Source organism: Thunnus albacares, chromosome 8 (genome assembly GCF_914725855.1).
Source record: "Thunnus albacares chromosome 8, fThuAlb1.1, whole genome shotgun sequence".
NCBI classification, from domain to species: Eukaryota; Metazoa; Chordata; class Actinopteri; order Scombriformes; family Scombridae; genus Thunnus; species Thunnus albacares.
The window spans coordinates 19,631,721-19,649,230 of NC_058113.1; the positions used below are offsets into that span (position 1 = coordinate 19,631,721).

General features: G+C 40.2%; 1 protein-coding gene across 3 annotated transcripts in view; it reads right to left on the minus strand.

Moving 5' to 3' along the window:
• Positions 1-17,510, minus strand: part of itga10 (integrin, alpha 10) — a 33,579-nt gene that overhangs the window by 3,446 nt on the left and 12,623 nt on the right. For all 3 annotated transcript variants that reach the window (XM_044358048.1, XM_044358049.1, XM_044358047.1), the window contains exons 5-15: positions 15,367-15,481; positions 15,141-15,268; positions 14,354-14,502; positions 7,521-7,671; positions 4,519-4,684; positions 2,585-2,658; positions 2,350-2,494; positions 1,127-1,275; positions 852-995; positions 457-663; positions 235-365 (exon numbers count right to left, since the gene is read on the minus strand). In XM_044358048.1, the coding sequence (XP_044213983.1) occupies positions 235-365; positions 457-663; positions 852-995; positions 1,127-1,275; positions 2,350-2,494; positions 2,585-2,658; positions 4,519-4,684; positions 7,521-7,671; positions 14,354-14,502; positions 15,141-15,268; positions 15,367-15,481 (1,559 nt within the window). The remainder of the gene's footprint in view (positions 1-234; positions 366-456; positions 664-851; positions 996-1,126; positions 1,276-2,349; positions 2,495-2,584; positions 2,659-4,518; positions 4,685-7,520; positions 7,672-14,353; positions 14,503-15,140; positions 15,269-15,366; positions 15,482-17,510) is intronic.

Consider the following 17,510-nt stretch of genomic DNA (forward strand, 5'->3'; position numbering starts at 1 on the left):
GGGGACAGTCAAGGATAAAGTAGAATTAGATTTTTAGCCATGTGACTGCGTAAATGTAGTAGCCAGCAGATGATTTTAATCTAACAAGAAAATTAAAGATTTTCTCAAATAAAAAAAGGAAACTAGCTGAGTGATGAATTTAATGTATTATCCAGTTATATCTTCCCTCAAATTTCTCCCAGTGACTGCAAATAAAATCTGTAGTAAAAATGACCTTCTTTTCTCTCTACACACCTGAGCAGTACAGCGCTGCCCTGTGCTCCCACCGCCAAGTCTATTAGTTCATCTCCATCCAAGTCCAACCGAGCACTCAGACTGCGGCCAAAATACTGCAGAGAGGGGGAAATTGATGACCCTGGAATACGCTGAAAGGTTGAGAAAGAAAACAGAAGTCAGTTTGATTGGATTCTGAAATGCATCAGTGAGTTTGTGGTTATAAGAGAAAAAGGCAAATACCTGTTTATAATTGTGGTTGATGTAAATACCGTCACCGTGGTAGACATAGATGGCCCCCCTGTGTTCGTCCTCCAACGGGGCCCCTACTAGCAGGTCGGTGAAGCCATCGTGGTTGAGGTCTGGAGCGGCTGCCAGTGCATAACCAAACCTGGCATCCTGAGACTTTTCCTCTGACTTCAGAGTACCGTTAGATATAAACACCTCCTCCTGGGAGGAAAAGAAAGCAGAGGGAAGGAGGATGGAAGAGTTGTAGGTAACAGGATACACTGCAGTGAGTTAAAAAGGGATAATGTTATTAGTCTATTGAGGAAAAATGTTATGGAAACCTGTGTGTTCTCATAATGATTGCGTAATAATCCATGAGGTGGAGAATGACCATCCCACTGCTTTCTTACCCCACTGAGGGTGTAGATGTAGACTCTACCGGCCTCCTTGTTTCCTGAGCCGAGGTACATTGGTGCAGCAACCAGAAGGACATCAGTGATGCCATCCTGGTCGATATCCAGCCCACACACCTCACTGCCATAATAAGATCCAATCTAAAAAAGAGAAACGTGTTCTTTCAGCTACGGCCAGTAGAGGGAGTCATTGCTTTGATTTTAGACAAATGGGATTCCCTCTGTTTTCTGTTAAAATAATTAAACACATAAAAGAGGGCAGGGAGCTCTACCTGTTCTCCATTGAGGGCCTGTACGATGTTGACATCGCCGTCATTACTGAGTTCAAACAGGATGACTTTGCCTTTGTGTTTGAACCGGGGAGCCCCGGCTACATACAGCCTCCTCCAGTCACCAACTACCACAGATGACACTGTGTAACCTGCACACACACACACACACACACACACACACACACACACACACACACACACACACACACACACACACACACACACACACACACACATACATCATCAAACACTGAAACTCAATCCTTCAATGAAGAGTCACTGATGCACACTGGTGTTTTTGTATTTTTTTAACCCATTTACTACAAATCAAGTGTAGTTTCCACTTATGCTGTTGACCATGTTTCTCGTAATTCTTTCTTCTTCTTTTCTTATACTTTGCCACTGTTTTGGGGTTTTTTTGGGGCATTTTTTATGCCTTTATTATACAGCGACAGTTGAGAGATAACAGGTAACAAGAAGAGAGAGATATGGGGAATGACATGCAACAAAAGTCCACTACTGTAATCTAACCATAGACATTGGTACGTGGCATACATCTTAACCAGTAGGCTACTGGGGCACAATGCCGTTGGTTTTTATGCCTTCACTGGAAAGCTGACAGTGAAGAGATTTGGAGAGTGAGAGTTGGAGAATGTAATGCAACAAAGGTCTCCAGCCTGGAGCCACCTAGGCCACCCCATCAAAATCTAAATTGAATACCTTTGATATTTAGGCTGATATTATGCTTACATGCATATTCTTCAATAAATTTGCTTTTAATCTAAGTGTAACCAAACTATTTACTCTTACAGGTTGTGTTCGGGCCAACTTTATCCCCATGTGGAAAAGCATTCAGTTAAATGAGGTGCTAGTGCAGAGGGCTCCGGCAAAGAAGCTGAATCTGGACCTGTAGCCAAATATTAGGCTCTCATGTCTGGGCTTTCCACCAACACATGAATGTACCACCATGGAAGACAGACTTTTCAAATTAGTCCATGTTATACCATGCAGTAACACAATAAGAGTGAGGTTACTCCAAAAAAAAGGACAAGGGCATCATTCCAGTCTCAAGGTTTCAACTGGATGCAACAATGCCTGTCCTTTATTTGGAGTAAGCTTAATATGTATTGAATATCAGTGGATTTCCTGGTTTCTGATTACACAATAATCTGTGATAGTCATGCACTTGGAGCACTATGTTCAGTGGTGTGATATCTTTGTACCGAGATAAGCAGCGTGATTTTTGAGCTCCAGTGGGAACTCGCTCTCGAAAGCCTCTCTGGGCGGCATGATGCGTCCGTTGGTCCCCTCCTTCAGCACTCCGCCATCCCAGTCATAGGCGCCCACCATCCCAAACAGAATGCCGTCCTGAGAGACAGAGCAGGGCGAGGATGAGACACACAAATGAAAAAACACATTCACTCAACAGATAGATAAACAACTACAGGTTGGACTTACATCCAGTGTGTGCGTGGAGAAGCCGATCTGAGACATCTCCATGTGGAAAGAGCTCTCATTGTAGCCAAGTGTGCCTAAAGGTGGATGGAGACAAACAGGACAGGGTTCTTAATCATCACGTTTCTTCGCACATATCCTCCCTTCCTTCCTCTCCCTCCCAGGATCTGATCTAGATGGCATCATTAGCACCCTTGCTCCCCCTGAAGACCACAGGTGGCAGAAACGCCTCACCCTTTCCTTTCTTTTCCTTTCCTCCTGTCCCTTCCTCTGAGTTCTCTAAACATTTAAAGGTGGCATCACTTTTCATCAGCCTTTTTCTCTTGTTCTATTGTGATAGCTGCACACTACTTTCTTTTCCTTCTCTTGCTTTCTTTGTGGGACTAATGTTTATATTTTCACATGAAACCAATCCTCCTTCCTTCTTTTCTGCCCTCTTCTGACTCACATTCTTGTATTTAATTTTCTTCTTTCTCAGGCAGACTCTACCTACAGTTTTGGTTTTGGTTATTTTTATTATTGGTCGATTAATCAATCTAATTTACTGATCAAACCATTCTCAATTAATCCAGAAGAGTAACTGGAAAAGTGTGAATCACTTTGTAAGTAAGGAGCCAAATGAAAATGTACATCATATTATGGGTGTTATATCATATCAAATATGAAAGCAGACATCAGATTATCCAATAAAATAAAAAAATACTATGAAACACTGTATTTACATACAAGAACTAAATGTCAAAGTAAGTAATTTAGGTTTAGGATTAACTCATTTAATTGCTGTCATATGATGAAATAACTACTACTACTAAATTAATTCAATATAGTAATTTGATAACAGTGCTACATGAAAATTATCCATATAATACCACAAACTAAAGTTGTTAATTAACTATGCACATAACTTTTCTGGTTGACATCAATACATCTGTGCTTTAAAGGACGATGCTTGATTTTTTCAAGTCTATCTTAAAACAACAGTCAGATGCCCATATGAACATTGAAACAAGCTTTTCTTGGAATCATTCCTCCTGTTCTGATCATTAAAAGTTCCCTTCATAATGCACTTCTAATATTAGTGATGAGGGACACAATCAACAGCCCTCGTTTCATGCAAAAAGATATTCAAAAGTTTATCTAAAGCCAATTTGAGGCTTCATCCGTCCAAATTAGTCAAATCAATTGGACATCTTTCAAAGTTACTGTATTTTTAATGCCAAATTCTCTCTTTCTGTTACAATCCTTCCACTGCAGCTGAACAGGAAAACATTGTCCATCGAGACACAAAGGGGGAATTTTATGCTAAAAAAGACATGTGGAAGACAATCACTTGATCTGACTAACTCAGATGTCTGACGCCTCTTATTAGCATCAAATAAACTTCTGAATACATTTTTCCATGAAACAAGGACTGTGGATTTTGTCCCCCATCACTTACATTTCAAGCACATTAGGAAGGGATATTTTAATAGTCAGTATGAACAGGAGGAAAGATTACAGCAAGCAAAACCTGTTTTAATGTTCATTTAGCCACCTGACTATAGTTTTAAGACTGAAAATTGTGAACCTATCCTTTATTGCAAAGAATTTGTGGTTCAAGTTGATCATCTTAAAATAGAATTTCCCAGCATTAATACAAGGTTGCAATGACTTGAAACTAAAATTGGACTTTAAAAAACCCAACTATATATACAGTATACAGTAAATATCTGGATTTTTATGCTTTTGCTTGTGACCAGCTGTATATGTCATCATGTGACTATATATGAAGCATGGTGGATTATTTTAAATTTAGCCCTTCTTATAAAAATCATGTGGTTTACAACGGCAGAGATCATTGCTGAGCTAAATAAGTATCACACTGGCTTTCTTTCTTCTTCTTTTTTAAACTAGTGTATCTTTAATTCACCCTCAGCCTCCACCCTTGTACCACACACCTTCGAGAGTGAAGATGCGGTCTCCCAGGGCATCCACAATGTCATTGAGCGCAGCTTCATCAGTCACATTGAAAAAGTATTTGTCGTCAGGGTCGCTGGCAATATACTTGATCTCTTTAATGAACGTCTCAGGGTCCTGCTGCCGGCGGATGTAATGACCCAGAACCTGAATCCCAGCATGGGAGAAAGAGAAAAAAAAAGTTTAAAAAAAAAAAAAGGAATAAATGAATAAACAGGTAAGACAACACAAATAAAACATTAAGGGATTAAGCTGGAAGCAGAAAAAGGGAATGAAAGCAAAAAAAAACAGAAAGCATAAACAGAGATTTGGCATTTATCAGGGCAATTACTTCTCCATGTTCCAGACAGTGAAGAGAGGAAGAGATATGATAGAGTCTGAGGGAAGGGAGGGCCAGCACCACCTCTACATACAGCAGGACTGAAATGAAAATAATCTCACTTTATAGGTATGTCACTGCCTGTGTAATTTACCAGTAATTAAGCAATACCTAAAGGCAACAAATTGACTGGAAAGCGTAAGAACAGAGGAAACAGGAGCCATCAGAGACTTGTAAATAAGGAGCACAGGCCTGGCTGAGAGGTGAAGAGATGAATGATGCAGAAGATACACTGTGGCAGCAGTGACCTACAGCTTAACACCTGAAGTACAAATGAGAAAATTCCATAAGAGAAACCAAACCCAAGAATCTCCCCCTGTGACTCCGGCTGCCAAGCAAACTAAGGAAATCCTCTGTTTTCAAAGGGTAGGGGACGGAGGGAGGGGGACATGGAGAGGGGTGTAGTGTGTAATATGAAGACAGCCTCCATATAAATATGTACATTAAGATCTTATAGAGACTGGGAAATTCCACTCAGGCTGCCAAGTGACTTTTATATATAGTCATGAACAGAAAAAGAGAAAAGACAGAAAAGAGAAAAGGGGATACGTCTTGTTAAAATGTAAAGCACAAATCCAGATTTTAGTGATATGGCGATACAATTGTGTATGAAAATATGAATCCAACTGTAGCTACTATATTCATGGCTCTGCACAAACTGCTCCCCCACAAACACACACTTCAACCCGCTGATTTGCACTGATGTATAAAACACAGTCTGGAGTGACCATGGTCTTGTTTTGAATGCTCTGCCCTCCCTTGTGAGCCATTTTCACTACACACACACACACACACACACACACACATACAACCTAACCCAAAACATGGCTGCTGTTACAAGTGTTACTTACCTGTGATCGCTTTGACTTTTTGGGCAAACACTTGACCACAAAACCCACCTCGTTCTCTCTTGTTTTCTTCATTTCTCTTTGAATTCAAGGCTGCGTATACAATCGGTGCTCTAACCGTACTTTGCGCCTTTCTTTCTCTGGCTGTCTGTAACCTTCTCTCAAATTAAACTACTTTTGACCTGGCATTATGTTGTGCAAATGTCAAATAGTTATAGTGGTTATTTAAGCAGTCAGTAATTTGACAATAACAACATGCTTTAACACAATTTATGGTTTGCTAACCTTTAGCCTCTCCCTGCTCCTGCTTTTTTCTCAGATATCCGTATGAGATTTCTACTTCCATCCAAATGCAATTGAGGTGAAAGTAATTTCAAAATCAACATATTAGTAACCTATCTTTCCAGAAAACTTTGGACAATCCACAAACCTCACACTAGAAGGTTTAAAAGGGACTATTTCGCAGGAGAAAGGTTTTTTGGGTATTTTTTGTCTTTATTCCATAGCGGAGAGTGCAGGAAGCAGAGGTAGAGAGAGAGGTATGACATGTAACAAAGGTCTGTGGCCGAAACTGAACCATTAATGTTGCAGTTATGTGGTGCATCCAAACCAGTAGGCTTCCAGGGCGCCCCAGTTCCAACATTTTAAATGTCATTTTTGAATGCTGTGAGCACCACAAACAAAAATTCTCTCACCTACGGCATGTTGTATCAGAACCAAAGATCTCAAAACTTGGCAAAATGAAACCCAAATTTACCAACATGGCTCAAAACCACGAGAAATAAGTGAGGAAACATTTTTGCAATCATTTTCTGCAATCAACGCTTTATCGACAGATTGTATTTAATTTCCCAGCATGTCCTCCTTTAGACAGTATTAATGAAAGAATAAGAGAAGACATGGGAAAAAACATTTTGATGGGATTTGGGTCTGATCAAACAGAACGGTACTATTGCTACCATACATAAAATTTGACAACATGGTTAGCAACAAAGTACATGCAAACCATGTAATTAAAAACATATTCTAGACAGATTTTGAACTCACCCCTTACTAATAAAATGTTATAATATTTCAAACCTCAGCAATGGACAATGCAAACAGTGTGACTACTAAGCATTCAAAGTGAGACTTGGAGCTAACTTCTCCATCCATAGCCTGCTAGCATATCCAATCTTCATGTATGTCTATAGTGCCACTCCTCCTCCATGTTGGCTCATGTTCTCCTCCACTGTGGTTCCAGTAGAGTCTGAAGTTACCTCAGCTTCTCTTGTGGCGAAGGGAAGGGTTGCAACTAGCCCTGCCACCAGCGTTTGTCCCCTCTGACACAAAAAACATTGCACCACTCAGTGCGTTTCTTTCTGTTGAGGGGGGCGGGTGGGGCTGGAAAGGAAGAGTTTTTGTTCCCGCTTGGCTATTTTAGTAGACCCAAGGGGTTCATTTGGTAATGTTATTTTTGGGGGAGCGGTGGTGGTAGTTTGTGGTTCCTTGAGGGAGTGTACGGTCAGCGTACCACTTTCTCACAATGTGTGAAGAATGTCAAGGATGCTCTTCACACCTCACTGATAATGTAGGTTAGGTGATTATGTGTTTTCCACAATAGTTTTACTCTTGTCATGGTAGAAAAATCAACACTGAATCAACATTTAGAGCATAATGACGTACAAAGACTCTCAAACTAAACACAAAATTTCTCCTTAAAGCAGAATGACCTGCCATTGTATTCAGTGGGCTACACTTGTAGAGATATACTCACAGCAATGGCGTATCTGGTGATGTTTCTGCTAACGCACTCCTCCAGAGCATCCGGTAGCTCCTCCCCGTCATGTGACTCTCCGTCTGTCACTACAATCATCACCTTGGTGGCGCCCTCTCTCGCCCCACGCTCAGCACTGAACGCCTCCGTGCTACAAAAAAAGAAAGAACAGATTCTCATGCTGTCAAATTACTTTACTAAAAACATCCAGCCGAGTTGATCTTGAATCGAGACAGAGAGAACAAGAGAAAAGGAAAAAAGAAGGAGAGTACAAAGTGAAAGGAGTGAAAGGGCCTGAGGGAGAGGGAGGATACCAAGGAGTTCCAGTCATTTGGTTTCCTAAAATCTCAAATAAACACCACCTATAAAATAATATACAATTTCAAGTGCTTCTCTGAGAAAATGAATAGCTAGTAAAACACTGAGACATTGGATCTGAGATCCCATCGAGTATGATATAAATGGCGCACATCGCAGCTGGACTTTTCCACAACTATATTTATTAGGCATACTTGACACACATCCATTAGCTGCCAGTTGACTCAAATTGGTCATCGCATGCAGTGTGCATGTGTCATTGCACACAGCAACCGCATCTGTGACATTCCCATCCGCTTCTGCTGTGATACAGAGAGGAAACCTAAATGACAAACACGCACGAACAGACCAAAGCCGCACCCTGTTTGTCTGCAGGAAACCTGTTCTCAGTGAGACCTGCTTTAAGCATTCAATAGGGTTGGTAAGCCTCAGACCAACACACACACACACACACACACACACAAACAGTGAACTGAGAAAAGTAGTCACTGCAAGTGAACTCAGTCATTTTCAGGCCTAACTCCAACCCTTGCCTAAATATAACATTTTGTGGTCAGCCGCAAGAAACTCAGAGTTAAAAACAACCGTTTCCCCTATGCAGTCTGCAAATTACATAGGGTGCAGAGAGGAGAAGAGGAGAGGAGAGAGGAAAACGGAAGAGAGGAATGGAAGGAAAATAAAGGAGACAAACAAATGTGATGAGTAAAAGATTGGGAAAGATGAGACACGAAATATTGTAACAAGGTAAAATACAAGAAGCCTGAAAAGAATGAAGAAATAGCTACAGAAGAGGGAGAGGAACAGAAATAACAAAAGCAGCAACTGTGAAGGAGAAAAAGAGGTTGGGAATGCAAAGTTAAAGCACTTAAAGAATGATCAAAGACACTAAATTGAAGCCAAACATTAAAACTGAGACACGCAAATCCTGCTCTGATGTGGTATTAAGAGTGTGTGAACTATACAGTAAAACTGAAGTGAAAGAGGGAGAAACAAAAGAAGAAAGGCGGAGGGAACAGACGAAGAAATGATGAGACAAGACAGACAAACAGGTAAGAAGGGAAGGAAGAATAAAAATGAAAGGCAGAAGGCACAAAATTATCAAGATGAAAGAAACAAGGAGATGGGAAAGAGGGAAGGGGAGATGAAAGAAGAGAGAAAGTGAGTGAGGCTAATTGGGAGGCCGGCTTGTATTTACAACCCATTTTATGGAGTCACAGCAGTGTGGTAATGACACAGCGCAGCGGTCTGTGTGTGTACTTTTGTGTGCATGTGTGTGTGTGTGTGTGTGTGTGTGTGTGTGTGTGTGTGGGTGAGTGAGAGCATCTCAGACGGGTGGAGCAATATAAAATCAGTGGATGATCCAATTGTAGAGTTCTGTTTGATGTTGATGCCATCAGTCTGCCATACTCCGCACTGAGACGGTAAAATCTGGAGTTCAATACTGTCATTTACATGTAAGCTTTACACAGTGCCCTTCTGCACAGGAAATGTCAAAATGTACTATTTTGGGTACCTGTGTGCATGGTAGATTGAAAATGCATCAAGTGTTGGCGGGGTTCAGTGTATGACTACAGAGCTGCTTTGAGTGCTCTGGGGCAAATTCAGGTCACGTCTTAAATTTTTTGAGGGGACGTCCAAGTCAACTTATGTCAACCCTTTATAAGTACATACAAAGTTTTTTATGTGTCTGAATGTTGACCACCAAAACAACACAACATTTTCATTACATTACATTAACTTGGTGGATGTTTTTGTCCAAAGCAACGTACGTACACACACACACACACACACACACACACACACACACACACACAAATACGTATTGGGAACAATTTGGGGGTCAGTATCTAAGTTTTACCTTTGAAAACTGTTGACACTATTTTTTTTAAAGCTGAGACCAAGTCCTTTCCAAGCATAGGCCTAATAATTAAAGGAATAGTTTGGCATTTTGGAGAATTAGATGAGAATATACCACTGTCATGTCTGTAAGGTAAATTTGATGCTACATCCAGTCGACGGTTAGCTTAGCTTAGCATACCGACTGGAAACAGATGGAAACAGCTACCCTGGCTCTGTCCAACAAAATCCACCTAACACCACCTCTAAAGCAGTAGTAATAGTAGTAAGTAGTAGTAGTAGTAGTAATTTATTTTGGTCCTTATTAACAATTTTCCAAAATGAATGCACATAGAAATAAATAAATAACAATAAGGCATTCAATTAAAAGGAAAACAAAAAATATTGACCGAAAAGCTGTAGGCTGAAGCTTTGGCTCATTGTACCGACCATATTGTAATAGACAACCCTCTCACTGCTAGGTTTAATAATCCAATTGATTTACAATTCTTTTAGCTCTCTTCTGTAGCATGAAAATTGGATTAGTGTTGGTTTTGTATGTGTTTCCTCATACCTCCACACAGCAGGTGATGTAAAACAATTGATACAATATATATAGTGAGGTCTGATTCAAGATATCTTTAGTTTTATATAATATTGTAATGGTTTGGTCATTGTTTTCTGTTTGCACAATATTTATATATGGTTTCCAACATAATTTATGATCTTTTTTTTCAAATGTATGTTTACACACATTCTATTTCAACAGCAATGATCATAATTTTTACTTGATTATTGATTTGCCGATTACCAAATACTATGACCCTTGTTTTATTTAAATTCAATGATAACTTGTTACCATCAAACCATTTCTTTAAGACTTTTAATTCTCTTTCCACTGTATTCAGAAACCTTTCCAAATGTTTCCCAGAGTAATATAAATCAGTGTCATCAGCAAATAATTAATAATTATTTAACAATTTAGACACTTTACAAATATAATTTATATACAGTTTAAACAGTTAGGGGCCTAGCACTGAACCTTGTGGAACCCCACAAATAACCTTCAACAAATCAGATTCAACATTTAAATATTTAGTACATATTGATATCTATCAGGTATCAAGGTAACTTCAGTATGCCATCCCTCTAATACCATATCTCTCCAGTTTCTTAATTAATAAGCCATGATCAATAGTATCAAATGCTTTTCTTTTAGTCTATAAACACCCTCACAGTATATTCCTTGTTGTCCATTGCAGTAGATACCTCTTCGACCAGTTCCAACACTGCCATTTAAGTGGACCTATTTGCTCTAAAACTATTCTGATGGTCACTTAATAAATTGTGTTTTTCTATGAAATTATCTAGCCTTTGTAGAAATAGTTTTCTAAAATTTTTGAGAACTGGGAAAGCAGAGAAATTGCTTGCTGAAACAGGAATGACTATTGTGGTTTTCATTTTACTGGGAAATATACCTGTTTGGAAGGATTGATTACAGAGTCAATGGTTTCACTGTACATTCTATAATATTTATTTGCTAACGACATACCAATTTTAGTCCAATCAGTGGACTTTTTATTCTTTATTTTTTAACAATGTCAAGTATTTCCCTTTCAACATACCCAATAAAGATTGAGTAGGAGTTTTTCTTGGCTCCACAATCTCATTTGCTAAATTATATCCAACATTTACAAAATAATCATTAAATTCATTGGTAATTTCTTTATAATTGTATTATCTTTTACAAAGTAATTTGGATGGTCTGCTTTTCCAGTACCCTTTTTAATTGTGCTGTTAAGAACTCTCCATGTTCCTTGAGGATTACTCCATGTGCTCCATAGCTCACTAATTAACACATTATATCTTTGTTTGTTTAATCCATACGTATCCGTAATCCATTCCTGGAGTCTCCTCTCCCCTCACAGTGATGAAAAGACTGCAGCAAGTTTTCTGTACAACTTAACAACACAAAACAAGACAAAAAACACAACACAATAGAACACAACACAACAAACTATAAGGTGGGCTGATTTTTCTTAATCTTTGCTCAGAGCCAGACTAGCTGTTCCCCACCTTTTTCCAGTTTCTATGCTAAGCTAAGCTAATCGTCTGGTAGCTGTAGCCTTCTATTTCCTGTACAAACATGAGAGTGGTGTCAATCTTCTCATAACTCTTGGCAAGAAAGAGAATAAGCATATTTCCCAAAATGTCAAACTATTCCTTATCAAAATATTCCATATTCAACCTGTGTGGCCATGCGTCCATGAGGTGTTGTTGGTCCTTTTCCCCCCTAATGATTGATACTGTAATCCCTTGCAATTTGTTTTTAAGCTTTTTTTTTCTTTTTTGGGCATTTCCTCTTTTAATTTGTTCTCTCCACTCATCACAACACTTTTATGTCATTTGTGTATTGAGTTATATACATTAGGTGGATTTATTTCTACCAACTTGGGTGAGCTAACACTTAAACTACAATAATTTCACCAACTTCCCAGAAGTCCCAGATTGTCAAGTCTCAAGTAACCTGGACTAAGGGACAGTCATAAAGTCAAGTTTTAAGTTTCATTTATATGACTGAAGTGCGACTCGAGTCCAAGTCTCTAGAGATCTAGAGAGGATATTTTGCATGTCTCCTGTTCTTTTGGGACCTATTTTAGCTAAGTGCTGCAGTTTAGGGGTAGGTTTATAATAAGGACAAGGTTAGGGTAAAGGTTAAAGGTCAAACATGCAGTGACAAGTGTTAAAGTTGAGACTAGGGGGTCAGGGAATGAATGCAGTCAATGTTGGCCTCGTAAGTATAGAAATAAAGACAGGACTATGTGTGTGAGCATTTCAGTGTAAAGCCCCTGATGTATGTGTAGGTGTTCAGCAGTGCCTGTGTGTACTGTACGTATCGACGTGTGTATTTTTACAGCTGTAGGAGCACTACTTGGCTGACCAGTCTGGGTCAGACTGTGCCACACCTGCAGCCGTGCTGAGCCAGCAGCCAGCTAGTCCAGCTCAGCTAATCTCGCTGTTTTTCTACCCCATCACTTTCCTGCCCCTTGCCAACCCTGCTATCTCTCCATCTGTGTGAGTGTGTGTGTGTGAGTGGAAGTGCATATGTTTGAATAAATTGATGTTACCTCCCCTTGATACCAAATTAAAGTTGACTTTTTCTAGAAAAGCACTATTTCTTTTTTCTGTAATGAGCGCTGACAAATCTACCTATCGTGTTTTCACCATCTGACAGGGAAAGGTAGCGACAGTAAAAGGTACAGAGTGGAGAGAGTGCGTAGTGAGGTTGTCTGGATTTCCCGTCACTGATGTTTTAAGACCACAGTTACACTATTTTACTGCCTCCATTTTCCAGTCACTGCTTTTCAACTACCTTTAAAGCGTTCCTCTAAACCTCTCCAACTTTTACCTTTAAATGTACCAGAAAACAGGAACTAATTACCTGAGCGTGTGTGCGTGTGTGCGTGTGTGTGTGTGTGTGTGTGTGTGTGTGTGTGTGTGTGTGTGTGTAGAAGTTGAACACCTCTCCAAGAGACACACACACATTCCAAAATGGAAGTCATGGCCACACAGCAGGTCTGGGTGTGGTGCTCTATGGGTATGACTTTAATAAAGCAGGAATTTTATTTTTGTTATCTAAAAAGATATTTTAAGACTTAGAGGTTTTTTCACTTAGCCACTGACCCTCAACCTATAGAGCTGTTTCTTTAGACTTGGGTTACCAGCTCAGACACCCCCAACATATTTCTACGAAGAAAAGTCATGAAGGTGATGACAGACCGGATCAGGAGTCAGGAGTAAGTTAAAGGAGCACATTAAAGATGGTCTATGCATTTTATCAGGATTTTACCATTTATATATTGCTCTTAGTAACTGGTGCACAGATGGCTTGCACTTCCAAATACACTATACGGACATAAGAATAATTTAGTTCACTAGCAGACAGAGAGCAACATTAGCAGTCATTTGCAGTTGTGTTTGTTGTATCTACCTGTTAAAGTCTAATATTTACTTCCCTTTTAGCTCTTTCTTGTCTTCAGTAACTCCCGAGGGAGATATCTGGCACTTCAGCAGCTAAACGCTCGACTGTGTTCACCAGCTAGTCGCTAACTTTGTCTGGCTTCTGTTTTGTGCTTTGCTGGTAGCGTATAATGCATTTTTAGGACCCTTGAAACTGCTGACTGGTTACACAGCGGCTAGAAACATGTTTGATGAGAATGGTGAGAATGAACCAAAACAGTAAAGTTGCAAGCCGTGAAACCAAAACAATAATATAAAAGACACTAAAAAGCTCTGTGGAGCTGTGTGGGCCTGTATAGTCAGGTGACAAAATCTGTCGTTTCATCACCAAGTCAAATTGATCCATTGTTAATATAAAATATTGATTATAGCAGCTTAAGTACATGTTACACTGTTAAATCTAAAAAATTGTCTGAAACTAAGTTATAAATCAAAAGCATCCTGATGGGATAATACTGGAGTATATCATGAAAAAGAGGCACAGACCAAAGAACACAGAAATGATTGTCATTATAACTATAAATTATACAATGGTATATTTAGACAAAACCCCTAAGAATGTTACACAAAAATCTAAACAGCCAGACAGTTTCCAGCGAGCCAGCCAACATTTTAGTATGTGCCAGTAAGAGTGGAGTAACAGTGATTGACAGGCTTACCACGCCATTTGGATGGCATATGCAGTGCGCGTCTCTCGTCCCTCCTGCCGGCTGATGTTCTTGGCAGCCTCGACCACCTCCTGTGTGGTCTGGTAGTCTTTCAGGGACCACTCGTGGACTGCTACCTCGCCATACTGCAGTATGCCAACCTGAATACACACACACACACACACACACAAACACACAAATTAAAACACAAGAATTGCAACAATGCCACATGTTCATGGTTGTGCCGGCGCATAGTTGTGGAAAGCAACATCTGAGACTTGTGTTTCTGGGGTGAGCTATCTCTTTAAGTACCAATCCTGTTCTTAAAGCAGACAGTGCACTTGGGGAATTTTTGAATTCATTCAAAAACCAGAGGTATTTCCTCTTCACCTCACATTGCCTGCTACCCTTCACCCCCAACCACCCTCCCTTTTCAAAACCCAAACCCCCTCTCACTCCTCTTGTTGTTTAGCTCAGAATAATGTCCCCTGATCCACTATCCCCCCCTCCTTCCAAACCTCAAGCAAGCCTGGCTCCCTTTACATTACTACAGCAATTCATTCTGTTCATATTTGCCAAACTGGTTCTTTATATGTGTCACTCTGTGCATGTTTTCACTCAAAGCTTGTCTTACTGCTCATACTGTGCATTCAAACCCCCAAAACTGCTCTGGGCAAAGCAAAGGGGGTTCCAGAGATTTAATTGGGAGATGAAACTCAATTTTAAACCCACAAGTTTCCATTACTAATGTAAATAATATTCATAGGCAGTGAAAATACACATCAACTTGCAGTTTTACCTGCATCTGGTCTGAGCTGATGTGGAACTTGCTGAGGATGTTGCTGAGGAAGTTCTGGACCTCGTACCAGGGGTAGATACTGTTGGAGCCATCCAGCACGATAACAATGTCCATGTATGTGGAGCATCCTGTCACATGTGGGAGTTTAAAAATATTTGGTCGGCTAAAACAGGTCTGTGCAGCATGTTGCTTCAGTTTGTGTGTTTGTGTGCAAATGTGTTATTACTTTGCGCTGTTGGAGCGATGGTGTCTCTTGGTTCTAGGTCATCACTGACGGAGGCACAGATGCCAGTGCTGAACATAGAAGTACCACACTCCTGGGACCACAGAGGGGCGCATGCCTGCCAAAACACACACACACACAAAACACACACATCAGCATCTGTTTTACAGCAATTTCAGGAGCGTCTACAGTCAATTTGTACAGTTTATATTTTTAAGTATTTGGGTTCCGCTCACAAAATGTGTAGGTGGTTGTTTGGTTATTATCAAAGGCTTTAAACACGTAGACAAATGTGACTGGGTGACCCACGTATAAACACAGAAAAAAAAGTCTAAATGAATGCAGGCAAGGAACAAAAAGAGAACAAGTCATGAGAGGGAATAAGTCATGGAAAAACTACAATAGTGTGGTTTGGGGGACAGAAAAAAAGGGGGAGAGAGAGAGACTATTGTTGACATGTTGGCAATCACTGTTGTCATGAGTGGTTTAACAGAGCTGGAACACCAGACCAGTAAAGCAATTTAAATCTGATTGTGCTAAATGAAGGAGGGTGGGGTGTGGGGCCGGGTGGGATGGTGGTGGTGGTGGGGGGGGTATCATATAAAAATACTTCTGTCTTCAAAGCATGCCGTTTATTTGGGTTTCATACCAAGAGGAGGGAATAAGGGGGGAGAGTGTGGAGAAAGGAGAGCTGCCCAAAAGATAAAAGACAAACTTGTGCACAGAGCTGAGAGACAAAAGAGGGAGACTGAAAGTGGGGTGAAATGGGGGTAGAATGAGAGAAAGAGAGACATCCTGGTTTTGCTTGCCCTGTCATTACAGATGGGTCTCTCCACAGGCACACAGACAGGCAGAGAAGAAGGGATGGAGAGAGGGATGAGAGAAAGGAAGGAGTGAGAAGACGGAGAAAAGTGAGAGAGGTGCTATGGCTTTTGGTAGGTCTGTCATTAACAAAGGGCCGGAGACGCATTCCGATCCTGTTATAGACCTGACCACTGGGGTTAAGATAAACACACGTGCACATGCACACACACACACACGCACACACACACACATTAAAGTGGGCTATGCTGGCTGGCGTTTCGTGAACTGTACACGACTCCACACCCGAAACAGCAGTAAAAGCCTGGCAGACACCAGAACACGCAAGCACACTTGCTTAACACACACACACACACACACACACACACACACACACACACATAGACACAAACACACACACACAGACACAAACACACACAGGATCCTGGACACACTAACTTACACGCACTCTCGAACACACTGTATTTTTTTTCTGTAAGCCAGAAGCCTCAGAACTGGAGAAATCAGGATGGGAAAGCAACAGTAATACAAGCATAAGTGTGTGTCAATCAGAGCAGTAGACTTAAGACTTGGACTTTACTGTTCTGATATCAGACTTACTTGAGACTTGACTCAATAAAGATTTTTACTTTGGCTTGAGAACCAAAACATTCATGTCTCAAATATGTATCTGGTACATCCCTAAAAATGGAACATGAATAAGACGGGCACTACATAGACACACAGCCTATGAATTGAAAGCACAACCATAGTTAAGTCAACTGACATTGGATAAATTACTGTGTGAATGCATAATATGTACAGTGTTGATATTTGGCATCTAGGCTCTGATCTCTTCACCTTCCTAAAGGAGACATCAGCACAGCAGGGAGTGGGGAGTGACGATAATAACTTCCTCCCAAGGGGAATGTAGCCTCAGAGCCTCCAGGTGGAAGCTGGGGGGGGGAAGAGGCTTCTGAGATGCTATATGAACTAGAGCTGTAACGATTAATCGATTATTCAATCCACAAAAAAAAAAAAATCGGCAATAATTTCGATAACTGATTTATCGTTTAATCATCTGTTAAGCATAAATGCCAAACATTTTGTGGTTCTATCTTCTCAAAAGTGAGTATTGGCTGCTTTTCTCTGTTTTATATCACTGTAAATTAAATATACATATTTGGGTTTTAGGCTATTGGTTGGATAAAATGAGCAATTTTAAATCCACCTCAGGACCTGGAAACTTGTACCAGATGTTTCTCACTATTTCCTGACCTTCTATAAACTAATTAGATTAATCCATGAATCAATAAAATAAACGAGAGATTACTTGATAATTAAAA